This window comes from Eleutherodactylus coqui, chromosome 1, assembly GCF_035609145.1.
Source record: "Eleutherodactylus coqui strain aEleCoq1 chromosome 1, aEleCoq1.hap1, whole genome shotgun sequence".
Classification (NCBI taxonomy): Eukaryota; Metazoa; Chordata; class Amphibia; order Anura; family Eleutherodactylidae; genus Eleutherodactylus; species Eleutherodactylus coqui.
Genome location: NC_089837.1, coordinates 421045365 through 421069459, shown reverse-complemented (window position 1 = coordinate 421069459; position 24095 = coordinate 421045365). Strand labels below are relative to the sequence as shown.

Here is a 24095-nt window from a genome sequence, read left to right as displayed (position 1 = left end):
TCATGAAGGTCATTGTACAGCGGTAATAGGCACATCATAGTATCCGACTTGATTTATGAATGGTTGACACATTGCACAAACTCATCTACTAACTGGAAGGAAGGTGTATGTGGTATTGGTGTACCTTGATGCTACCGAAAGCTAGGGGTTTGACAGGAGGAACGCCAGTCGCACACCTCCAGCTCCGGATAGGGTGAAGGCACAAAAGTCCTGGAAGCACAGTGTGGATAGATTTGTCCCAGCACTGCAGCCTTACACTCAGGGTTACTACAGTTATCAGCCTTACATTATAATCTGTAAATGCTGGCCTCTTATTGCTGTAACATGTCATAATGTAAGGCTAATAACTGTAGTAACCCTGAGTGTAAGACTGCAGCGCTGGGACAAATCTATCCCAAGCTTGAAAAGTACATGTAGTCGAAACGTTGCCTTTTACTATATGGAGCAATAAAAGGATTTTATACTTTACTCTACACATTTGATGCTGCCGCCTCTGCTTTACTACTATGAATTGACCCGGGATTGGAGGTCCAGGATCCCATTGGCTGGTGGCTGTGCATATACCTACCTCGCCCATCTGGGAAAGCTGTGTTTGAGTGCTGCCGGATCTCTATGCATTGGATGGGACAAATCTATCGAGACGCTGCAGCAAGCCTGATACTCTGCCACCCGCTCACCTATCAGTCCCGGCCGTCGCTTTGGCATTACACCTTGGTCCCAGCCGACGGCTGTCATTTCCGTTGCGGCAGCCGCATCAGTGGGCCGTGACGGCCGCTCCCGGCTTAGGTTTGTCCTCTCTGCTGGAGATGGCGTGCAACTCTTCCACCGTGAGGGGACTTCTGGGCCACCGCCGCCCGCCAGGGAATCCACTTTTCCTGCCCTCCGCTTCTTCACTGACGGAGTCTTCCGTCTAATGTCCCACCGCCACACCCGATGCTGCCGGGCAAGCCATTTGTTCCTGGGGGTTTTGCGGTTGCAGCGCCGGCGCCCGCTGTATGGATTGTCTATTTTTGCATAGTTCCCTTGCAGGAACTGGGGGCTCTCCCCCTGTGCAGCCAATCACGTTCAGGGGCATCACCCCCCTTTCAATCTTGACTCTACCAGGAATTCCTGATGGCTTCAAGATACCCTAATACCGGTGTATGCCTGGGTACAATTTTGTCAGTAGACGCCAGGTTACTGTTGGTGTGTACGACTTAGAGGCAGTTTAACCAAAAAGTACTTTTAGCTATTTGAAATGCAGTTTTCCATCCAAAAATGGATAAGTCCTGAGATAGTTGGATTGTTGGATTCATCATAACTTTCAGCCCACAGTAAATTGATTTAGTTGTTTCCTTTCCCATTAACATATTGGCTGTGTAGGTTCATGACTATAAAATGCATAAGGTGGGAAGGTTAGATATTCACTTAAGAATACAACTTCCCTTCTAGTTCTGTCTAATACACTTACAGTCCTGTAAATCTCTTTTTTATTTTTTATGCCTCACTGAGTTGTATTTCATTATTTTAAGTGCAACATCCACATAATTAAGATATACATTCATTAGAGAATTGATACATCCATAGCATTGTCTGCTTACCAGCAAAGGAAACGTGAAGAGTGTATCCTTTTTTGTCATGTTGGAGAATTAATTTTTTTTATTCTCTTCTCTCTTACAGCCGGGAAAAATATATGTTCTGCATTCTATTCAATGTCACATTTTTGGCTCATCATTTCCTCAGAAAGTGTTATATTTCAATTCCTCATTGTTTCCTTGCGTTCAATGAGTGGAAACCACCTTGCTTACAGTGATTGGCAAAAAATAGTCCTGGACTAGCCATGATGTCACATAGTTTGTTACAGTGTATTAGTGTAAGGGTGTATTCACACAGACAAGTGAGATAATGGTCTGGGAAACTTGGACCAATGTTGGGCTTGTAAGTGCAACGTTTGTCTGCGATTGAAGTACATTTTGTGAGAAAAAGGCATTGCATCGCTGCACTTGGGATTTTCATGAACGCGAAAATCACGTTATTTCAATAATAAGAATAGAAAAATTGCATACACATGAAATTCACATTTACTTCCGAGTGTGATGCAATCATTTTGCAGGCTCTCATAGGAAATAATAGATATTTATGAAACGACAATCGCCCAAAAATAGTCCATGATGAATTTTTTCTATCTTCAGCAGAATGGTGGACACGCCGAACGCATCATACGAAGCACTTTGTGAAACTTTGCCCTCACTAAAAGGGAATCTGCCACCTACTTTTAGCCCTATAAGCTAATCTAATGGGCTGAAAACAGGTCACTTGCTGAGTTTAGAGATGTAAGTGTTTATGGCTCCTTTACACTGGCGAGAAAATCATGCGAGATTTGTGAGTTGTTGGACGCACAAATCTCACACCAATATGAAACCCATTTTTTGCAATGGGTTTAGTCACATTTGAGATGTTTTCCTGCATAGCACTGCGTCGTGTTGTGATGCAGAAAACAAATTGCCGCAATATTGCCCATTGTTTTTAATGGGGCCAGCGGCATTGAAATTAATGGGAGAAGATCGTGAAACAGCCTGTGGGGCTGAAGGAATCCCTATAGCGAGGGGCGAGAGGGGGCAGGGCTAGAGGGGTTCTCATAGTGATTCCTCTCTAGTCAAATGAGGAAGGGGGGGAGGATTAGAGTAATCTGCCCTTTATCCCGCCCCCTCTTTTGGCTAGAGAAGAATCGCTAAGGACCTCCTCCTGTCCCACTCTCGAAGAAGCCCTGGGGGAGCCCTCTAGCCCCGTTCCCTATCTCTCCAAATATGGAGAGATTTCTAGGAGATCCCCTGTAGCTCTGCACCCTCTCTCTCCTCGCTATGGGGGATTCCTTCAGTCTCGCAGGGATGCGAGGCTGTTTCCATGGGAAATTGCCTCGCATCCAGGGATTTTCGTAGGAATTGCGAGGGCGATATCTGGCCATGAATCACAGCCTGCTATCTCTCTCGCCAGTGTGCAGGAGCCCTTTATACTTTTAACTCCTAAACAAGTTACACTGACACAACACTTCTAGTGTGTTTCTGGGTAGATTCTAGCCAAGATTGATAGATCACATGATCCCCTTCACATTTGAAAAATCTGAGCTGAATTCAATATGGTGGATTTCAAAATGACCACTTAGAGATTTTTCAATCTCTGGCCAGAAGCTGATGAAGAGAAACAGTGCTGGGACTCGGGGAGGAACTACGGCGGCGTCGAAGAATGCTTGTAAGGTGATGTATGTGTATTATTTTTTTTTTCCTGCAGCCAGGGTTTAGATTAGGGCTTTGACAGTAGAATTTCCTAGTGTCAAAGTTGCATCGCACCGCATGAAAATCGCGTTTTCGTGCAATGTAATGCAACAGAGGGGAATGCTCCATAGGAAACCTGGGCTACAAAACCTTACGAGTCGCGTGCATATAGCGGAGTTTTTGTGTCGGGTTGTTGCAAGCTACAAAATATTGCATGTGTGAAGTAACCCATAGGACAGTATGGGCTTCTCATACATGTGATTTGTAGCATTGTAGCAACGCTACAAAATCTTTGTTGACGCCTGTGTGAACAAGGCCTAAATGAGAGGTTTAAAGCCCCATTCACATGTAGTGGAGATTTCCCCTGCACATTTCAGGGCATCCTTCTGAACTCCACCAAACATTTTGGCAGTAGTTGCCGCTGGCACTTTACTGCTTCATCACACATACAAAGCATAAAACTGATTTGGTCCGATTCAAGGTCTCTTTTTTTTTTTTTTTTTTTTTTTCCAGTCCTTTTCTCAGTGAGGCATGCGGTTATCATTCTAGTGTTTCCCAAATATATCAAGACCAGTTTCCAACTTCAGTAGCACTTGTTTGATGGTGTGGATGCAAATGAAAAGCTTTTGAGGGCTATTGTATCTGCAATGGGTAGACCAATCCAAAATGTGTCTACTGGGGTAACCAGGTGAATGTTCCAGGTTCCACTCCCAGCACCTCGCAAATCGCTTATTATATAGGGGCAAGCTGTGGCCCGCCAGAAATTTCCCGTCAAACAGATGCTGCAAGGAAAATGTGATATTACAGCAACCATTTAGATTAATGGCTGTCCTTGTAGTGGAAGGACAGTTCACGTCTGCCTATACTGATCGGCTCGCAACCCTAGCTCAAAAAGGAGGTCCTAAATGGGGTATTCCCTTTTTGTTGTTTATCTGCCCTAATAGGTTTATAGACAGATTGTCTTAATTATACAACACTTAGGGCTCATGTCCACGGGCAAAATAAGAATTAAAATCCGCAGCGGATTTTAACTCTTCTCCTGCCCGCGGATCCGCATCCCATGGGGATGCATTGACCACCCGCGGGGTAGATAAATACCCGCGGATGGTCAATAAAAGGGATTTTTTTAAAAATGGAGCATGAAAAAATCTGGACCATGCTCCATTTTCATGCGGGTCTCCCGCGGGGACGGCTCCTGCGGGCTTCTATTGAAGCCTATGGAAGCCGTCCGGATCCGCGGGAGACAAAAATCAGATTTTACTCACACGCTCTGTTTCTTCTCTTCGCCGCGGCGCCATCTTCTATCAGTCGCGGCCGGATCTTTTTTCTTCGGGACGGCGCATGCGCGGGGTACGTCACCGATATCATCATGCGCATCCGCCGAGCCGAAGAAAGAAGATCCGGCCGCGACGCAGAGAAGATGACGCCGCGGCGAAGAGAAGAAACGGAGCGGGTGGGAGGTGAGTTTATTCTTATTTATTCTTATTTTCAGCCCTCATGTCCGCAGGGCAGGAGGGACCCGCTGCAGATTCTACATGTAGAATCCGTAGCGGGCCTGATTTTCCCCGTGGACATGAGGCCTTAGACGCAATGTCCACAGGCGGGTTTGATTTGCGGAAGATCGGCAAATCCAGATGCCTATTAGGAAACATGGGAATCTCAAATGAAATAAAGCATGCAGAGATTTAATTTGTGGACCTTTTTGGTCTGGAAAAAAAAATCACAGCATGCTCCATTTCAGTGCGGATCGCACACGGATGGCTTACATTGAAGTCAATGGAATCGTCCAATTCCGCGGGAAAGCAGGAGTTTAAAAAACAAAACTCCACTGTGCATGTGCGGTGGCACACCGGCTGGCACACATCCGCAGTGAAGCAACTGAAGACCCGGATGGCTAAGTAGAAATCCTGCAGTGTCTTCAACCACGGTCAGGGTTGGAATCCGATCCGCCCGTAGACATGAGGCCCTAGTTCAGGAGCAATATCGGTAAAAAGCATGTATGAATGTGTTGTTTTTGTCCCCACATACCGAGCCCCGCTGTGAGAACAACATGGCATCCTGAAGCATCAGGATGAGTGATGAACTTGACCATCTACATTGTTTACTTAAAATGTGCTTTGTTAGCGGAAAAAAACAACAACTCCTATTTCCATTATGTGAAACAGGCGTATAAAAATCTGGCCATTGTCCCAAATTGTTTGGCGCCTAGAAACTGACTTGCATAGAAATGATCAAAAATTACAGATGTGTCCTTGAAAACCAAATAAAGATTTGCTGAATTCAGCACATTCCTAAGTTATTCAGCAACTTGGTGTTATTTTGCGGAATAGGGAAGGATCTCCAGACTTGAATGCGTATTTCATTATGATCCACGCAGCCAACGTACAGATTGGTTGTTACAATTGCAGCCAAATAATTTATGACTCTACAGGATAAATTCTCAGTTGAGCGGAAAAATGTTGTGTTCCAGACCATTAACCACGTACCATTTAATTTTTGTGAGTTTGCCGTTATGAATTTGAAGCATATCATTGCTATTTTGGCTAAGTGTTCACAATAGTTTTCAGTACACTGAGAGAAATCCCCTTCAAACCTGCTATAAAGTAGATGTGAATGATCGTGCTCTTTCCTATTGTTATTTTGCATTGCAGTCCTGTTAAATCTAACATTTATTTGCACTAATCCTTAATGGGTTTATCAGAGTTTTTTTAAATTATTTTACAGACTGCAGATTTTTACAGGATTACTTTTTTTCTTTTGAAAACTTATCTACCCCCTGTGAAATTCATAGGGGTATTCTGGGACTAAAATATTGATGTCCTGTCTTCAGGATAGACCATCGATATTAGATTGATGAAGATCCAGCTTCCTCCACCTCTACTGATTAGCTGTTTAACCCCTTAGTGACCAAGCCTGTTTGTGCCTTAATGACTTGGCCAAATTTTGGAAATCTGACATGTCACTTTAACATGGAATAACTCTGTAAAGGTTTTGCATATCCAAGTGATTCTGACATTGTTTTTTTGCTGCATATTGTACTACATTTAGGTGTTAAAAATGGTCTGCTAGAATTTGTGTATATTTATTAAAAGTGCCAAAATTTGGAAAATTAAAAAAAATTCAAATTTTCAACTGCAATAAATTAAAGAAGTTCAAACATACTGTACAAATTTTTGATAAGCTATATATTTTCACCTGTTTACTTTATTCTGGACGCACATTTGAAAAACGTTTTGTTTTATTTAACCATTTAGACATACAAACACTTTGTTTTCCTACACCAAGCCAAGACTGCAAAGGCTCATAGGTGTCAGAATGATTTTAATGTATTCACTGAAGTGTATCATGAGTACTTTTACCCCACAGTTTCTTTTCAGGTGTTAATGTAACTTAGAGGACAAAAAATAAAATTTAATATTTTTGTAAATATGTCATTTTAAAGATAGTTGTTTTTTTTCTATAGTGTATATGAAAATGAGGATTTGCCCCCCAAAATGGATACTCCTGTTTGTCCCATGATCAGAAAAATACCCACTGTGGCGCTAATCTTATGTCTGTATGCACATAGGGGCCCAAAACGAATGGAGAACAGGCATTTTGCTTGAAGGTGTTTTAGGCCCCATTGCCCACCTGTAGAGCCCTTGAGCTGCCAAAACCTTCAACTGTCTTTTAACTTTTACATATTCACCATTATCCATTGAATAAAGGCGATCACATGATCGGGGACCGCCCACCGCGGGCCTCAGTCACTGTTCAGGCTCTCAGCTACCTTTAGTACCCAGAAGCAAGGAGACTTTAAATTTCCCAAGCCTTCCCCAGCTTTTGCACCTACATCTGCCATTTTGGTGGCAAGCACATACGCCACAGCTGGGGAAAGGTCCGCAGATAAGGATTCCATGGAGGAAACATTGCCGGAGGCCTTAAGTAAGTGATTACATTTACCCTCGCGTTTCGGATTCGTGACGGGAAGTGAAACCGAAACTTTTTATTTTTCTTTTACGTGATCACAGTTATCTTTTTGGATAGCGGCGATCACGTGACCAAGTACCGCGTACTGCACCACCCATTTCCCTCGTGAGATCTTCAGGCCCACGGCTACGTTTGGCAGCCATGAGCAGGGAGATTTAAAATTACTCCAACAATCCGCGGCTTTTGCCCATGTGTCTGCCATTTTGGCAACAGGCTCGTGTGCAGGTGCCAGGGTAAGGTATGAGGAAAAATCTGGGTGCCTTAGGTATGTAATTTCATCTCCCTCAAAAGTTTGGGAAGTGAAACAAATGTTTTTCTTTTTACACTTTTTTTTTTTTTTTACTTGCAACTTGGTTAACAGCGATCATGTGACCGGGAAACGCATACAGTACCTCCCGGTGACCGCTCCGGGCTCTCGGGCTACTCATACTTGAGCAAGGAGTTTTTACATTATTCCGGGCATGCACGTGACGTAATGACGTCTGGTTCGCATGTGCAGATTTACTGGTGTCAGGTCCTGGAGGACAAGAATGCCACGAGACATTGAGGATACTTACTCCTGTCCTCCTCAAGTCCCCTTACGGAGCTGAAACTTTAACTTTGTTTTCATTTTAATGCGATCACCGGTATCCGGTGGATACTGGCAATCGCATGACCGGGGAGGAATTCCTGTGCCCCCCCCCCCCCCCCCATGATCGCTCCAGGATGTCGGCTAGCTCCGGTAACCGACAACATGGAGCTGTCATGTCCTTAGCCTGCAGGGCTGTAATCCCCAGATGTAGCATGTTTTTACGTCCCTGTGGATTAAAGCCCAGCAAAGTAGGACATAAAAACATTATGGGGTGGTCACTAAGGGGTTAAAGGCGCTGAGGGCTGCAGCCTCTTCTCCAGTCCATTGGTTAGATTATCTATGTGCAACTCATTCCTATTCAAGTTAATGGGATTGAGCTTCAATATCCGACACCACTACCTCAAAATCTACAGTGCTGTGCCTGGAATATGGTGAAGAAGCCTAAACCTCTTCAAACAACTCATCAGTGGGGATGTCGGGTGTTGGACCCTCACTGATCGGGGACTGATGACCTTGTCCTGTAAATAGGATAGAAAGATTTTAGTCCCAGAAAACCCTTTTAATTTACACTAGTGACTGAAAGTGGCAAAATAATGCATTCTATAGCTGCAAAACCTCTTCACATACACCAGGCTGTAAATACGCAGCAAAATGTGCAAGCTGTCCGCAGCTCGTGAAAGTACTCCTGTAGTTCGGGCCGAGATTACTGTTGCTTTTGCGGTGTGATACGAATCACCATCCTGTCCACCTGGAAATGGTTCCGACAGCGGGGCCTATAAACATGGTGCCACGAGTCTCACGATGGCGGACAATGAAACCGTTGGAGCTGCTCATATGCTTGGCGGATATGTGGAACTTGGATGCTTGAACTCCCAGCATCCTTGGGCTTTTAAATCACATGTATGCCTGTTACTTCATTCCCTATTATTGTCAATAAAGATATATGTTTTATGCTAGAGCGTACATAACCTGGGCATTTGTTACCTTGTAGGCAGGTTTGGTATAACCTCATGGAGCCCTGTCTCTTCAGGGGTCTTTTTTTCTTTTTGTTGTGTGAAACTGCAGTACCAAGCACAGCCCATGGACAATAGTGGCGCTGTTTAGACCTTTTTGTAATCGCAGGCAACCTTTCACTTTGTACACAAGTTTGGCACCATTGTGTATATATACCAAACTAGTATAGAACTTATCGTAGCATTCTCCTGTGTGTGTCTTATTTGATATCTTGCTTAGGCTTTTTTCATAGCTTGAAGGTAACGTAAGAAGCCATCCATGGAGGATTAAAGGTCTGCAGTTCTGTTCTATCACTATTTGCTGAATTTCTTTTAGTCTTGAATATATCCGAACAAATTTTCAGATGTGATTTTCCTCCAAAGGCCTTCATCCTGAAATCCATTGACAAGGCTGACAAGTTTTACCAGTCCGTCAGAAGTATTCTGTATAAATATTGTAATAGACATCTGAAACGTGCGAACTCTGGCATCCAGCAAATGAACCTCCGAGAGCTGATTCCTATACACGCTCTGCATATTTAGGAAGCATTTTACTTCTGTGCAGAAGCCCCATATGTGAAGTTATAGTTAAATGTGTTCGCTTTTCGCATTTTAAAAGGTGTTAAGGGCTCCCGCCCACTTGTGTTCTTTTTATCGCTGCGTTTTTTTAACGCAAATGTCAATGTCAATGGGACTTTCAGGCTGGGTTCACACAGGACAGATTTGCCGCGGTTTTTCCGTTGCGGTTTTGCCGCAGAAGAACTGCTTCTGTGGCAAAACCACTTCAAAGGTTAATTTGGGCTTGCGGATTTTGCTGCGGATTTTTGTGTGGATAAATCCGCACGCGGTTTTTTTTTTCCGCAGCGCTTTTTTTACTTTTTGCCGTGGATTTGGTGCGGTTTATGCTGCGTCCATAGAGGTCTATGGACAAAAAAGCGTTGCGGAAGAGACCAAAGAATGAACATGCTGCATCTCTTAAAAGCGCGCCGCAGTTACATTTCCGCACTGCGACTGTGCGGAAAAAATCCGTCCTGTGAGAACAGCTTTTTGGCAAATCTCATTTGTGCTGCATTGCACTGCAAACGCAGCGGTTTTGCCGCAGTGCAGATATGCAACGGCAATCCGCGGCAAAACTGCGGCAAATCTGCCCTGTGTGAACCCAGCCTCAGTGTTTTAAATGCATTTGTGCTTTGCGATTTTTGTGCGATGCGCTTATTAAAGTCCCATTGACATTTGCATTAAAAAAAGCAAGTGTGTGGGAGCGCTAATAACCACTGAGCTGTATACAATATCCACTAAGGCCCAATGTCCACGGGAGGATTTGATTTATTAAATCCGCAGCTCTAGCCGCCCATAGGAAGCAATGAGGCATCCGCAACCGAATTAAACCCTGCAAATTTGATTTTTAGGTGCTTTGCGGAATGCCCCGTGCAGATCTAAAATCACATCATCACAGAAAATGGCCGTTACTTGCTGACTGAGGAGTGCATATAGATGCATCCTCTCACCATGCAGGTAGCTGACTACCAAATAGAGGAGCCAATAACACTCCATTTGGTAGTCAGCTACCTGCATGGTGAGAGGAGGATGCATCTATATGCACTCCTCACTCAGTAAGTAACGGCCATTTTCTGTGATTGTTTTTAATTCTTGATTTCCCCTTCTGTGAAGCTAAAATCACATCATGCTCCATTTTATTGCGGATGCGGCTCCATTCATCTCTATGGGTGATGAAAACACAATTTGCAGTCATCCGCAAATCATTAAAAAATCATTTTAAAGATGATCCACAGTGCATCCGCATTGAAAATCTGCGCGTGCCGTGGACATTGGGCCATAGTCATATGTGGAAACTATAGTGCAATCGCTGTGTGCGTTTCCCGGTCACATGATCCCTCTTATCCAATGGATAACAGCAATCATTTAAATAAAAAAAAAAAAAAAAGTTTAGGTTCAACCTCCCCTTATGGGTAATATTGATGAGGGGAGATGAAATTACGTACTTAAGGCTCCTGTATTTATCCGGGAACCTTACTTCGGTTTCTGCGTATGTGTCCATCGCCAAAATGGCAGACAGATGCGTAAAAGCTGCAGATTGCCAGAGTAATCTTAAAATCTCTCTGCTCCTAACTACCAAACGGAGACGAGTGCCTGGAGGCTTAACAGGGGTACGCGGTCTCTGGTCAGGTAATCGCCGCTATCCAATGGATAATGGCAATCACGTAAAAAGTACAGAAAGTTTAAAATTTTCGGATTCGTGACGAGCGGTAAAATTACTTACCTATGGATAATGGCGATCATGTAAAAGTTAAAAAAAAACATTTGAAGTTTAATGCTCCTTTCGGTTTGGGCCCCGTTGTGCATACAAAAAGAAGATTAGGGCCACAATGGGTATATTTCTGAACACGGGCCGAACAGGGGGATCCATTTTGGGTGCAAGCCCTAATTCCTATGTGTGCTGTACAAAAAAAAATGTTTTTTAAAATGACACAATTGCCAAAAAAATGAAAATCGTATTTTTTTTCCTTCTGCTTTGCTTAGATTCATTCAAAAACTGTGGGGTCAAAATACACAGTACACCCCTAAAATGGGGTCATTTGTAGGGAGTTTTTCCCATCGTTTTGGCCGCTTAAGGGTCCTACAAGTGTGCATTTGGGCCTAAAACGCCTTCAAGAAAAATTTCTGTGAAAGCCACCAGCTTCTCCTTTCAGTTTGGGCCCCATTGTGCATACGGACATAGGATTAGGGCCACAATGGGTATGTCTCTAAACACAGGACAAACGGGGGATATCTATTTCGGGGTGTAAATCCTCATTTTCATAGGAAAAACTGTCTTTAAAATGATGTATTTGCAAAAATATGAAATTTTATTTTTTCTCCTCTAAATTGCATGAAATCCTGAAAAAAAAGCCTTGGGGTCAAAATACTCATGGCACCCCTCAGTGAATACGTTAAGGGGTGTGGTTTTTAAAATGTGGTCATTTGTGGGGGTATCCATCATTCTGACACCTATGAGCCTTTGCAATCTTGGCTTGGTGCAGGAAAACAAAGTGTTCCTTGCTAAGTAATGTTAAATTTGTACATCTAAAAAAAAAAAAAGTTTTTCAAATGTACATCCAGAATAAAGTAAATAGATGGAAATGTGCCTTATCAAAAATTTGTACAGTATGTTTGCACATACTTGAGATATTACAGTTGAAAATGTGAAAACATATATTTTTCAAAATTTTTCTAATTTTGGCACTTTTAATAAATATACACATATTCTATCAGTCTATTTTTACCACCTAAATGAAGTACAATATGTGGCAGGAAGAAACAATGTCAGAATCACTTGGGTATGCAAAACCTGTAGTGAGACATGTCAGATTTCCAAAATTTGGCTCCATCACTAAGGCGCAAACAGGTTTGTTCACTAAGGGGTTAAAGTGGTTAATATCTTTGCATTCCTTGGGTCCCTCATCAATCATAGTGGCAGCTTGACAGGTGAGATAAAGCATAGATTAGCACTGATGCATATGACCATGTTCTATATGGAGGGCAAGGATCTCTCAGTCACCATCAAATGAACATCTTCCCGATTGCACCATATAGCTGTGAAACATGGACATTAAGGCCTCATGTCCACAGGGAAAATCAGGCCCGCTACGGATTCTACATGGAGAATCTGCAGCAGGTCCCTCCTGCCCCGCGGACATGAGCGCTGAAAATAGGAATTTAAAAGAATTTACTCATCCGGAGCGGGCGGGGAAAGTCTTCTCTTCCTCACGGCCAAATCTCCTTTTTCGGCCGGCGGATTAACTCGTCACGCCGGTGGCATGTCGCCGACGTGCCGCGCGCATGCGCCGGGCACATCCGCCGAGCCGAAGCAAGAAAGATCCGGCCGTGAGGAAGAGAAGACCTTCCCTGCCCGCTCCGGATGAGTAAATTCTTTTAAATTCCTATTTTAGGTCTCCCGCGGATCCGGACGGCTTCCATAGGCTTCAATAGAAGCCCGCGGGAGCCCGGCACGAAAATGGAGCATGGTCCAGATTTTTTCATGCTCCATTTTTTTTAAAATCACTTTTATTGACCATCCGCGGGTATTTATCTACCCGCGGGTGGTCAATGCATCCCTATGGGGTGCGGATCCGCGGGCAGGAGAAGAGTTAAAATCTGCTGCGGATTTTAATTCTTCTTTTGCCCGTGGACATGAGCCCTAAGCAGAGAGGATAAAAATTGACGCTTCTGAGCTGTAGAGTTGGAGAAAGCTTCTATAAATCCCCAGGACACCTAGGGTCACTAGCAAAGCTGTCCTGGAGTGTATCAGCCGAGAAGTGTCCCTGGAAGGCAAGATCACAAGACAAGAAACTGACTTTGGACATGGGATGACGGTGAATTGGCTGGAAGAAGAGATGCTACTTGGAATGGTCAGTGGTAAAAGGAAACTGGGAAGACAAAAGACACGTTGGCTGGATACCATCAAAAAGGACTTGGCTATGGACATCATGCAATTGAAAGCAGCAGTAGAGAAGCATGGATAGGACTGGCCTACAGTGTATCCAAGCCTCGGACATGACTGAACGGATAGAATAGGACTTAGAACTATAATAAACTCTATACACTGAACGATCACTGCATTAATAACAGCTGCCACGTGGCTTCTTGTGATCAGTAACGTAGTACCACATCCCAATCTGCTCTCATATAATGTGCTGACCTCTCCCGTGTGCAGTGGAAGGCAACATTTGGCAGTCATAGGTAAACATGGTGACTTTTTTTGTTTTTACTAGTTTTATTAAGGAATAACAACTATTCAAACCATTGCCGCGTCCATATGTGGCTTCATACATTATACATTGAACAATGAAGGTTTGTGTTTGTGATTATCTACTGTTTACAATTGAAGAGTTTTTACCATTCATGCTGATAAATCATAGGGAAGTAAGAATACACAGGAGGGCGATAAGAAAACTCAGTCGTATCGCTATAATAATCGCTGCTTCTACCTAACAACATAATTGTGTAGTTGGTCTCTTAGGAATGGAAAAGCTTTTTGTGTAAAAATCGTACTAGTATAATTACACCATATAGCCCAAACCTTATGAGATTGTTCAGGACACTTTCTATTTCTAAAGATATTTTTTTCCTAGGGAACAATATGTAACCGTACCTCTCTATTGTGCCATTGTTGGGGATTGTCCATCCATTTCATTGCTACTGCTTGCATGTAAAGAAAGAGCTTTGCATAGTAAAATTCATACATACTGTTGCCATTGTTCCATTACTGTTGGAAGTCCCAGTAAATAAATTCCCACGACCTTACCAAGCAAATCGGTCACTTTGCACCAAAAGGTTTAAATCTCAGTGCCAATGTATAATTCGCTGAATGTGTTATTTTCTGCGGGAGGTACTGATAAGTGAAATTTCATAGCAGTAAACTAATACTCTTTTTAGTAAGTGATCTCCATTTATCTTCTACTCTTTAGGTGTATAGCTGAAAATGTAGACTAAAACAGGTGAGTATATAGAGGAAATTAACCCTTTAGGCCACCGCGTATGTAGTATCCCGGTCAAAGGATAGGTCAATATGATTGAACAAGGCTCAGGATACTGGGCACATACTGAGTGACGTAGCTGAAGAAACCTGTAGAACCTGGATTGGGATATATCTCTTATGTCTGCAGTTGCACAAAAGAGACAAAAATCCCATTAGCAAATAGCTGTCATACCAATGTTTTCACATACTAGTATCTTAGCAATGAAGTGCTACAATGAACCAACTGACCCAGCTCTACAACAGAGGGGAAGTTAGACAAATTTCCACAATTGCCATGCGACGTACCGTGTATCAACTGGGGTTCAATAGCCGCAGACCAACAAGACTGCCCATGATGACCCTGTCTTATTACTGGCAACGCCTTGTACTGGCCCAGGAAAGATGTCAATGGACCTTGAACACATTGCAGAAGGTTGTCCCGAGTGGTGAGTTCTGTTGGCTGGGTCCACATGTGACATAAACAGCATGAAGCCATATATGGTGTAGGAGTGTAGTACACAGCCTGTAGGAGGCTGTAGATGGGCATTTCTGACCCTGAAGTGAGGGAAAACACTTGTGGGTGTGGCAAGAAGTAACATAAAAGGATCAGTTCCTGCCACACTCAGGGGAAAGTAAAACAGGCAGCTTAACAGAGCTGAAAGGGTTGCAAGCTAGAGGTCCTGTTTGGACCAGTAAAGGCCGCAAGTATGACAGGGAGGACAACCCTAGACTCATACCCTGATGGGGTATGGAAAAATGAACTTTGTGGCATGCTGTACACTTGCTGTGATGTGGAAATAAAAGCCTGGCAAATGCAGCTATTTCCTAAAGATACGGTCTCGAGGTAAATTTCTTAAGGTGTTGCCAACCAGTCTGATAAAAAAATGGCGATTCAGTAGGAGAGTGACCCTAACTCACCACAGTACTGTTGTGGTTCAATAGGCTGGTGGTGGGGGTGTCGTGGTCTGAGGAGCAGTTTTCTAACATGACCTAGAACCATGGTCAACATACCAGAATCTTTGGTGAACACTACAGGGGCCTGTTAACGGACCACCTGCACCCATATGTTCAAGAAGTCTTTCCCAACTAAAGTGCCATCTTTCAACTGGACTGTGTTCCTCGCCATTGAGCTGGGATCATTATGGAGTGATCGGAGGAATACAACGATAAATTCTTCTCACTGCCTTGACTCCCAAATTCACTGTACTGTTACCCCATTTAACATTGAGATATGCTGGAAAGGGCTGTGAGATCTGCTCCCACTTATAAGCAAAGTGTGCACCTACTGACGGAGCTGCTGCTGCAGTGGACATGGGTCAGGTTGGATGTGCTGGATGTTCACCACCTTGTGGAATCCGTTTCATGACAAAGCCGTGATTGCCTAAAAACATAGTAACATAGTATGTTAGGCTGAAGGAAGACCATGTCCATCTTGTTCAGCCTGTTTCTACCAACCCACTTGTTGATCCAAGGGTGGAACTACCCTTTTATTGAGCAGATGTTCCTAAAGCAGTGATTGTTCAGTGTAATAAAGGACTTTAGAGCAATCCAGTGGAAAGGCTGAACCACATATAGATGAACTGATCCCATTATTAATTTCACCATGTGTGTAGTATTGTTGTCCTTCCCCTTTTTTATATAGCATATAAAAGAAAAGTAGTTTTCACATTTTTGAATCCTATAGTGCGGGGCTATGCAAAGCATCAGTTCGAGGGGGACATTGTAACCCACTAGGGGATGTTTTGGCACCTTGCTTTCCTTCTCTTCTAAATTGTCTGACAGAGCACGTTATCATCCAGTCAGTACATACACTGGGAGTAGTGTGTTGCCTACTGTTACTGCTGTATATATTGTTACTCTCAGGCCTAATTCCCACGGGTGGATTTCCGCCTCGTATCATGCAGCGGAAATACTCTGCGTTGCCTCACAGCTATTAGGTTCTATTGAACCTAATAGCACAATGCTCACGGTGCGGAATTCCGGTATGAAAATTCCGCCCCGTGAAATCATCCGTAATCACCCACGCCCTTTTCTATTTGCCGCGGGCGGACGGCTTTCATTGCAGTCAATGGAAGCTGTCCGTCACGCTATCTTCCGCTGTAGCACAGCAGTAGATAGCGTGAAAACGCTTCCCTGCCCACCGATGCCCGCGTCATATGACGCTGTGGGCGTGTCATATGACACTGCCGGCGCATCATCCTCTGTACTGCGCATGCGCACCAGCATGGGTTGCGGGACATCGGGCAGCAGATCCGGAGGTGAGTATGGGGTCTTTGGGAGGGTGCCGTGACGGACTCCGCTGCGGAATTCTGCTTGCGGAGCCAGTCACGGCCATGGGCACTAGGCCTTAAATTATAGTGGAAATCTGTGCCAAGCTTTACCTGGCATTTCAGAACAAGGCACACAGGTGGCCCAAGATGTGACTAATGTATTAAGACGCTTACGCCTTTGTTACTCCTTACTCCAGCAGCAGTCATGTAAAACCCCGGTCTTGGGTAAATGTATCCCATTGAGTCCTCTCTCACCCCATAAAACTTGGAGAGCTCTGCAGGAGGAGGGCAGCAGTGCCAAGGATAAAAGGGCTATATCACTTGTAAGGATTGTCTTCTGATTGCTTCTGGCTCCCTGGGTATGCTAGCCCTGTCCCCCTTGTAGATGTGTTAATACCAGACTGCTTTGGATTTCACATAAATGGTGTGGACTTAATAACGCTGCAATAATGGATGTTCAGTTCTCAGGCTTGGAGAGGCTTAATGGTTGACTAGTTTTGACCTGTGTTGAAATTGTACACCTGCAGAAACTCAAATATAACTGGTAATTGAATATTCAACCACATGTAACTAACAAAAAACTGATTTACTGCTTAAAATTGTGAACAATATAGCCCTGAAACATTTTGTCCGCTTCCATGCAAAGATTTACACCTTTCAGTTCAAAGTGATCTTTGATAAATTGGGTGTAAATTAAAAATTAATCTTAACAATGGAATGCAAATCTGTATTCTGTAGCTCATAGAATATAGCTGTCTTTATATCATTACAAGGCAATAAAATGTTTAAAGATACATTGATTTTTATATTTATTTTTTGTCCTAAAAGTCTACAGAAGATTCATTAAAGGAGATGTCCCGAGGCAGCAAGTGGGTCTATACACTTCTGTATGGCCATAATAATGCACTTTGTAATGTACATTGTGCATTAATTATGAGCCATACAGAAGTTATAAAAAGTTTTATACTTACCTGCTCCGTTGCTAGCGTCCTCGTCTCCATGGAGCCGACTAATTTTTGGCCTCCGATGGCCAAATTAGCCGCGCTTGCGCAGTCCGGGTCTTCTGCAGTCTTCTATGGGGCTCCGTGTAGCTCCGTGTAGCTCCGCCCCGTCACGTGCCGATTCCAGCCAATCAGGAGGCTGGAATCGGCAGTGGACCGCACAGAAGAGCTGCGGTCCACGGAGGAAGAGGCCATCTTCAGCGGTGAGTAGAGAAGTCACCGGAGCGCGGGGATTAAGGTAAGCGCTCCGGTGAGCTTTCTTTACCTCCCTGCATCGGGGTTGTCTCGCGCCGAACGGGGGGGGGGGTTGAAAAAAAAAAAAACCCGTTTCGGCGCGGGACAACCCCTTTAACATTGGCCCCCCAGAATCCTCGATGGGGCGCTTGTACCCTTACAGCCGCTCCTGATCAGAGGTAGAAAGGTGCTGGGAAGCTTTGATAAATGAGTCATTCTCATATGCTTGTCAGAAAACGTTTTGCAGGGGCTTCATAAATAATGGCATTGGGCCCAGCGTTCATAAATTGACAAGTCTAGCCCTACGTATTGAAACTGAAGCTAACAAACCTATTTAAAGCGGTCTTGTACATGTTGTGAGGTCATTTATTAAGCAGAATGCATTATGAGCAATATATTGCTGGTTTTGAAATCACACTGATAGGAAGGACAGAGGGGAAATTATATCCTTTGTTGGTTCCCTATGAGCATGCCATTTATAGGAAACAATCTGCCGTAAATGGATCCACAGGACAGCGATGGGAATTTAAATTTTCGCATAGCCCTTTAGACGTATTATTTGAACGACTAACACTTAAAAGGGAGTAATTATGATGATAGTATTATACTACAGACATTTTGATAATCGAATTCACTAAAGCCTTGACATTTCCTTTTTTATTTTTAAGCTGTTTGTCATCTCTACTGACAAGTCGATCTCAGTAACTACTTGTATTCCCCATACTGCATCAATTCCAGAGTTCCTTTTTATAGTACTCTGTGTTGTGAAGTTCCTCCAAGAAATTTGAGTAAATCGACAACTGGGTGTAACCAGTCAGGGTGCCCTCATACAGACTAATGCTATCTGATCAGTGCGGACTGTTAGGACACACCCTTCTGAATAGGGGAATGGTTAGGCCCAGTCACTTTATTCACAAACGTTCTGGAAGAACGAAGCAAAGCAGAGCTATGGGAAAAGATGCTCCAGAAATGTTATTTCATGGGTAAGGTGAGCACTTCCTTAAAGGGGTTTTGTCATTACACAAAAACCCGTCCGCCGCCTTGGCACAGCCTTAAATAAAATAGAAAAAGGCCATAATATCCTGTCCTGGAGCCTTGGGGTGCATCTGAGAGCTGCCGCCGGTATTGTTGCGACTTTCGGGTAGACGGACCAGCGGAAGTCAGGTATCGTCTGCTGCCAATCAGAGACCACTGGGTAACTGTACATATGCCACCATACATGCTCCTGGTAAACATGTACTGTAACATTCAATGATGTCATTCACTGAATGGCGCCAGCTGTGATTGGCTGATCCATTTCGCTCATCATCCAATCACAGCAATCTCTTGCTGTAGGTGAGGTATTCAAGCCCCGTTACCAGCAAGAGAATGCTTGCTCAGTGCTGAGGACTACAGGGAAGACTGCCGCAGCCCAGCGTAAGGGGCACGAATGCCACTCGCTAGGTGAGTATTGTTTTATGGGTTTTTTTCATGTAGTGTATGTAGCTAGTACCTATTTTTTGGGGAGGGCTTATATTTCAAGCCCCCCTTTCCCCTTAAAAGCAGGGTAAGGCTTATTTTTGTGGACTAGTTTACATAATTTTAAAAATGAAATCACTGCCTTTTCAAGTTGTGAAGCCAGTGTTAGAGGAGATAAGTACTTTTAGAGGCTGTAAGCAGATTACTGTATGTCCTAGGTTTTCTATAGGATCTATCCTGTGTGCATTTCCCATAGAGCCTGCATATTGGCACATAAACAGTCCTACTTCAGTCACTTCAGGGTGTTGAATCAGATGAGCCTTATGACCCATTGTGTGGAATCTTTGTGTTATGAGCATTACACTGGTTTTCTATCTGCAAAATAAAGAGAAAATATTTCAAGAACTTAGTGATTCGCCAACCATATCCCAAGCCGCTCTTTATGTTCTTGTTGATTTTTAGCTGCCCTATTTTCTGTGATTGTTTAGTGTCGTTTTTGTATATTAAGCTATTGGTTGGTTATGATGCACTGCAGATCCCACAATGAAAAGACTTGGGGAAAGGTCAAACTATAACCGAGAATCCGCATTTATCAGTGAAATGAAAAGCACTTTCTTTATTTCAGAATGTACGGTATCTTAGATAATGCTGAGCTGTCGGATAGAATGTAGCAGCAATGTCACTTCTACAGAACTAAAGTAATGGATGTAGGAGCTGCAACATTCCAATGCGTAAATGGCTGCTGTCTCTGTCTATCCTGAGTCTATAGCAAAGCACAATGTGAAGGCAAGAATGTAAAATAGGTTTTCTTGTTTAAACAGGATTTTGTAGCATAAAGTACGAGACGTGTTAGAGTAGATTTTGTTGTGTCACTGTAGTAGCAACCCTTGTCACTCCTGAAGAGCAGCGGAAACTAGGGCCCTCCATAATACATTGTGAAAGGCCCAAAGTTTGGATGGAAATCCGAAACTTTTTGAGTCGTAAGAAGTACTTGTACAGCTCACTTCTCACTGTTCACATGCATATTTTATTGCTTATACTTTGTCATTTTCTGCCACACCTGGTTACGCTATTCATCCCTTACTGAGGTGCTTTCATTTATACGCCCTAAAGGGCCTTATACATATTACAGATCGGTTATCCAAACCTACCAATAACTGTGGAGCAAGAAGACTCTAATATGTATGAGGACAGCTCAACCTCCTCTGTCAGAAGAAAGAAACATTGGTGACATTGAATTTCAACGACCAATCCTTTTGTTCCCAGGGAGATACACCAACTCCTGAGCCCGCTGGGAGCGGCTTACCTCCCTAAACACATAAATGCTCAGCTGAGCCGAACGGTCATGTTTATTGGAGAGCCGGAGGAAACAGCTGTTGGATGAACAACTGTTCTGCCGACAGTTGTTGGTGTATGAGGGTCTTAATGGCCAACTTATGGTACTTGCCTTCACTGTTGCTCAAGCACAAACTAATAATTACTATTATACTTAATTCATCCATCTTTCAGCAGAAACAGTTTGGCCTCATGTCCACGGGGGGATCAGACAAGCAAGTGCAATTTATCTGGGACCTTGTTTTTTTGCATTGTATACTCTCTATTATTACTGGTTTGTTATACATCTATATCCGATATCAGTGTCTGCGTAAGGGTGAATGCACACAGGCGGAAATTTTGCAGTGAGATTTCCCGCAGAATTTCCGCCCATGCACACTGCCATAGGATTGCATTGGTTTATGCAATCTTATGCAGACAGCCACGATTTGGTAAACAAATCGCTGCATGTCCTATTTCTGTGCTAGCCTCGCGCTGGCTCTGCACTGCGCATGTGTGGCTGTGCACTACAGGGGCCCGGGTTGCATCCCGCTGCGAGAATTCTCACAGCGTGATCTGACCCGGCTGTCTGCATTCACCCTAAGGAAGTTTATTATTGTTAAAACTATATATTGAAAGTAATTGAAAAATAATATAGAAGTATATTGTGTAAGAACTTTAAGGCTGGGTTCACACGGGACGGATTTGCTGCGGAATTTCCGTGCAAATAGGTCACACGGAAATTCCGCACGCGGCTCCTAATCCCGGGATTAGCTAGCAAAGTGGACGAGATTTTGCAGAAATCTCGTCTACACGCTGCGGCCAATCCGGTGCAGAAACAGCAATGCGGCGCGAAAATTAAATACGCAGCATGTCATTATTTTTCCCCCCACAGCGGCCTCTCGCCTCTCTATGGGGAGAGATGGCCGCAGTAGAAATGCAGGCTGCAAAGCCGCTCTAAAACCCGCAACTACGGTTTTCCAGCGGAATTCTCTTGGATTTTTGGTGCGGCCAATCCGCGAGAATTCCGCAGCAAATCCGTCCCGTGTGAACCCAGCCTAAAATATCCTCTGGCATTTATAGAGTCTGCTGGGAGGAGCGAGGATCTCTAGCGAGCATAATGTGTAAGAGCTATCAGCTGGGAGGAGTTGTCGGAATCCAATTAAACTTTCTATGTGTGATTGTAACGTTGATATAAATAAGTGATTACAATATCAGAGTAAAAGATAATTTATTGTGAAAAAATGAATTGTTGAATAGATGCTCTAGTGCCCTGTTGTACCGCCTGTAGCTTGGACATGAGATGTGATACGGCCGGGCATGGAGGCTCTAGTGTACCGCCTCTACCTTGGATACAATATGTGCTACGTGTGGGCATGGAGGCTCTAGTACACTGTTGGACCGCCTCTAGCTTGGATACAAGATTTGATATGGGCGGGCATGGTGGCTCTAGTACCCTGTTGGACTGCCTCTAGCTTGGATGCAATATGTGATACAAGCGGGCATGGAGGCTCTAGTACCCTGTTGTACTGCCTCTAGCTTTGATACAATATGTGATACGGGTGGGCATGCAGGCTCTAGTACCCTTTTGTACCGTCTCTAGCTTGGATGCAAGATATGATATGGGCGGGCATAGGGGCTCTAGTAATCTGTTGTACCGCCTCTAGCTTGGATACAAGATGTGATACATGCGGGCATGGAGGCTCCAGTACCCTGTTTGACCAACTGTAGCTTGGATACAAGATGTGATATGGGCGGGCATGGAGGCTCTAATACCCTGGTGGGCCATCTCTAGCTTGGACGCAAGATCTAATATGGGCGGGCATGAGAGTATACAGGTTCCTATGGTATCCTGCAGTCCAGATTTCCTGCTACTGAGCCTCTCAATCATGCAGGCTGTCAAAGTTGGCATCCGAGATGGTCCCATACATATTCTATTGGCGATAAATCTGGAAACCGGGCAGGCCACGGAAGTGTGGCAATGTTGTGGAGGCATTCCTCCTGTGATACCCTTGCTGTGTGTGGCTGAGGCCACTCGTCCTGCAGCCAAACGCCTTGAAATGGTTCCGGCAGACACAGGTGCCTGTAAAGATGTTGGCACGTGTCTCTGGATGGCGACAACGAAACAATTGAAGCTGCTCGTCGATCCTCTCTACTGGTGGTCTCCCGAAGGCGATCTGTGCCTGGTCACCTTGTGTGTGTGCCTTTATCCATCCACTGGTCCCAACGCCTCATCACAACAGCCCGGGTGGCGAGCATTTCTTCAACATGACCATCCATCTTTTTGCATGCCAATAATGCATCCCCTCCCAAACTCTGACTGATCAACAATATATTGTTGTAGAGGCGTCTAGGGATCAACAAGCTCTACACAAGTTCAAAAAGAGTTCCACTGCACACAGGAAGCCTCTGGGAGCCTTTTATAGGCCAAGGGTAGAACCAATCTTAGGACCTCAGTTGGCAAGACTGTTCATCTTATCACCCCACAACTCTAATCATGTCTGCCTGAGATGTAACTACATGCTGAGTTTTACAGCAACTCCTTCTAGGTGCTATATACGTATAATATCTCATGCACTTTACAAGGATTGTCCGGGACACACCTTTTCTGTACTAGTTCTGGGCCCAAGGATGGATATTCTTGCAGACAGTGTAAAATCTGACACCGTTTGCTGAATAAGTAGATCCATTGTCTAATCACTATATACAGTAGACTTCATTGAACACTCATGAATTTTGTGTTCTGCCTGAGTAATGCTGCTTGTTCTCATGTAATGTAGAACTACTGCAGGCAAAACCGGCAGAGTAGTCCTATTGTAGAAGACCTGCATTGTATTAGAAGAGCCTATAATTGCTTGCGCTGTGTTTTGCTTGCATGATGGGGTTTACCATATGTTCTACTGTCATAACTTCATTGACCTTGTAATTGCTTCTAATGTGTTTGTACCTACAGTATTTTTCAGCAAGTAAACCTTAAACCGTTGCAGTATATACTTTAACTGCTGATTGCAGTATTTGCGGGCCGTGTACTTGTGTTTCCTGACTGCTCATATTGTTACATTTGTTTTTTTGTATCCATTTAGAAGAAAATTAGAATTGATTATTGTATTTCTTGGCAGCTTGTACACAAATCCAGCATTTTAATTATATTCTACGTCTCTTTCTTCCCTCCTAGCCTGAACACTCCACCTGGCACAAAAATAAAGCTATTAGGAACTGTTGAAGTGAAAAATGGATGCTTGCTTTTGGATGACACCAACACTGTCGTGCTTGGAGGTGAAGTGGAACCGCTCATAGAGAAATGGGAACTACAGAGGGTGAGGCTAACACAAATCACTTTGAGCTCTTGTTGCTGGATGTGTTATTAAATTGACTCTTCCAGGCAGAGAATGAGTATCCTTTTGGAAGCATGCATCCATTATTGCCCTTTATAACAGTGTTTGCCTATTTACTCCAGCAAGCGATGCTAGTGAAAGGCATAGACTGCAGGCAGTGTGATGATTCAGACTTGGAGCCA

General features: G+C 43.9%; 1 protein-coding gene across 1 annotated transcript in view; it reads left to right on the top strand.

Annotated features, from left to right (window-relative positions):
* The window catches only part of TDRD3 (tudor domain containing 3), a 271283-nt gene that overhangs the window by 155824 nt on the left and 91364 nt on the right, over nt 1-24095 (top strand). Inside the window, exon 5 of the mRNA XM_066581368.1 lies at nt 23754-23895. Within this exon, the coding sequence (XP_066437465.1) occupies nt 23754-23895 (142 nt within the window). The remainder of the gene's footprint in view (nt 1-23753; nt 23896-24095) is intronic.